At 41.3% G+C, this 1,673-nt stretch overlaps 1 protein-coding gene across 1 annotated transcript; it reads left to right on the plus strand.

Moving 5' to 3' along the window:
• The first annotated feature begins 234 nt into the window (after positions 1-234).
• Positions 235-1,457, plus strand: LOC139573842 (hepcidin-like). Its single transcript, XM_071397761.1, has 3 exons — positions 235-548; positions 643-723; positions 970-1,457. Exons 1-3 carry the CDS (start codon positions 462-464, stop codon positions 1,066-1,068), a joined length of 267 nt encoding a protein of 88 aa, XP_071253862.1. The 5' UTR covers positions 235-461; the 3' UTR covers positions 1,069-1,457.
• The last annotated feature ends 216 nt before the right edge of the window (positions 1,458-1,673 follow it).

Below are 1,673 nucleotides of genomic sequence, written 5' to 3' on the forward strand. Positions count from 1 at the left end.
TGGGTAATTTCCACAATTCTTTCAGATTTCTACTGAGAAAATAAATGATCATCAATTTTCAGTTATCCACCCTAAAGGAAAGACAAAAAAAACTATACAATTTCCCATTTTTGAAAACGGGAAAGTGGATTAGGTAATATGTGACCGGAATGCGCTCCATTGTCCAAAGGAGGGGGGGGGGGGGGGGGGGGGGCAGGATTGCACAATAGTGGCCAAAGTGTGTATAAATACCAGTGCACCGCAGTCTCAACACATGACAGAGAAGTCCCTCAACCGCTGACATCAAAAGGACAATCAATCAACTTTGGACTCGTCTAGTGCATTGAAAATTGTGCATTGGAGAGCGTCGCTTTTTGGGAAAATTGAAGAGTTCTGATCTTCTTCATAAACTGTCACTTCAATTCCAACTGATTTCAACAGGACTTTTAAATAGGCTAGAAGCTTCCTAACAAAACCCGAGAATGAAGGCCTTCAGTGTTGCAGTTGCAGTGGTGGTCGTCCTCGCATGTATGTTCATCCTTGAAAGCACCGCTGTTCCTTTCTCCGAGGTATGTCTAATTCTCCAACACTAACCCACTACAAACATGTGTGCATCGATTTTAGAAGTTGGTCATTGCTCATTTGTACATAATGTCTTTGCAGGTGCGAACGGAGGAGGTTGGAAGTATTGACAGTCCAGTTGGGGAACATCAACAGCCGGGCGGCGAGTCCATGCATCTGCCGGTACGTTCAATTGACTGAATGAATTAAGTAATTACCTTTAGCAAATTAACATCTAAGTGGTTGCGTTTCACCCTTGGAATTGAATTAGCCCACTAGCGCTAGTTGTTAACCGTTTGATTGTGAGCCGTTAGAGAGGGCTTCAGGGCGAGCAGTGTGCAATGTGCTTGTGAAGTGGAGACTTGGGCAAAAATACTTACCATATGCTTGTTCCCACCTTTTTCATTTTCTTTTCTTGGCGGGATACAGGCGCATTTCAGGTTCAAGCGTCAGAGCCACCTCTCCCTGTGCCGTTGGTGCTGCAACTGCTGTCACAACAAGGGCTGTGGCTTCTGCTGCAAATTCTGAGGACCTGCCTGCACTAAAACCATCTTATTAACTTATTGCCTTTAATTTCCCCCCTATTCTTATACATTTCTTTTGGACTCTGTAGAGAAGATGCAATCTCATTGACGTCTTTATCACGGCACAACCTCAGTCTTGTACATAAACGTTTTGTATCATGTTGTATATCTATTGTATAGCCTAATGACACAGGAAAAAGACATAGCCAATTGAAATAAGTGGGGATTTTTCTTTTCTATGATGTAAATTGTTTTGTACATTTTCTAGTTTGTACATGTTTGCAATATTTTCTTTCTAATATGTTGTTGTTGTAGCTATGATAATGATTTGTTAAATCACTTCTTATAGCGACACTTTTTTTATATAAATAAACACAGTCTTTGAATAACAAACATGGTTGTTTCTGAATTATGAATCTGCTATAGATGTGTACCCGGTGGCTAAATGTTCAGGCCTGACAGCCAGAGGCTTATTCAAATTAGCCACGTGACTAGTAGTTCACCCTGGGGTCTGGGAATGGAATCTACGGTGCCTTCAGAAAGTATTCACACCCCTTGACTTTTTCCACATTTGTTGTGTTACAGCTTGAATTTAAAATGGATCATGTT

Source organism: Salvelinus alpinus, chromosome 4 (assembly GCF_045679555.1).
Source record: "Salvelinus alpinus chromosome 4, SLU_Salpinus.1, whole genome shotgun sequence".
Taxonomy (NCBI): domain Eukaryota; kingdom Metazoa; phylum Chordata; class Actinopteri; order Salmoniformes; family Salmonidae; genus Salvelinus; species Salvelinus alpinus.

What these genes read in the sequence shown, in the direction of transcription:
- LOC139573842 (XM_071397761.1), top strand. Translation starts at nt 462, where the DNA reads ATGAAGGCCTTCAGTGTTGCAGTTGCAGTGGTGGTCGTCCTCGCATGT. An exon ending in CCGCTGTTCCTTTCTCCGAG is followed by an intron (nt 549 to 642) that starts GTATGTCTAATT and finishes ATGTCTTTGCAG; the next exon opens with GTGCGAACGGAGGAGGTTGG. An exon ending in GCGAGTCCATGCATCTGCCG is followed by an intron (nt 724 to 969) that starts GTACGTTCAATT and finishes GGCGGGATACAG; the next exon opens with GCGCATTTCAGGTTCAAGCG.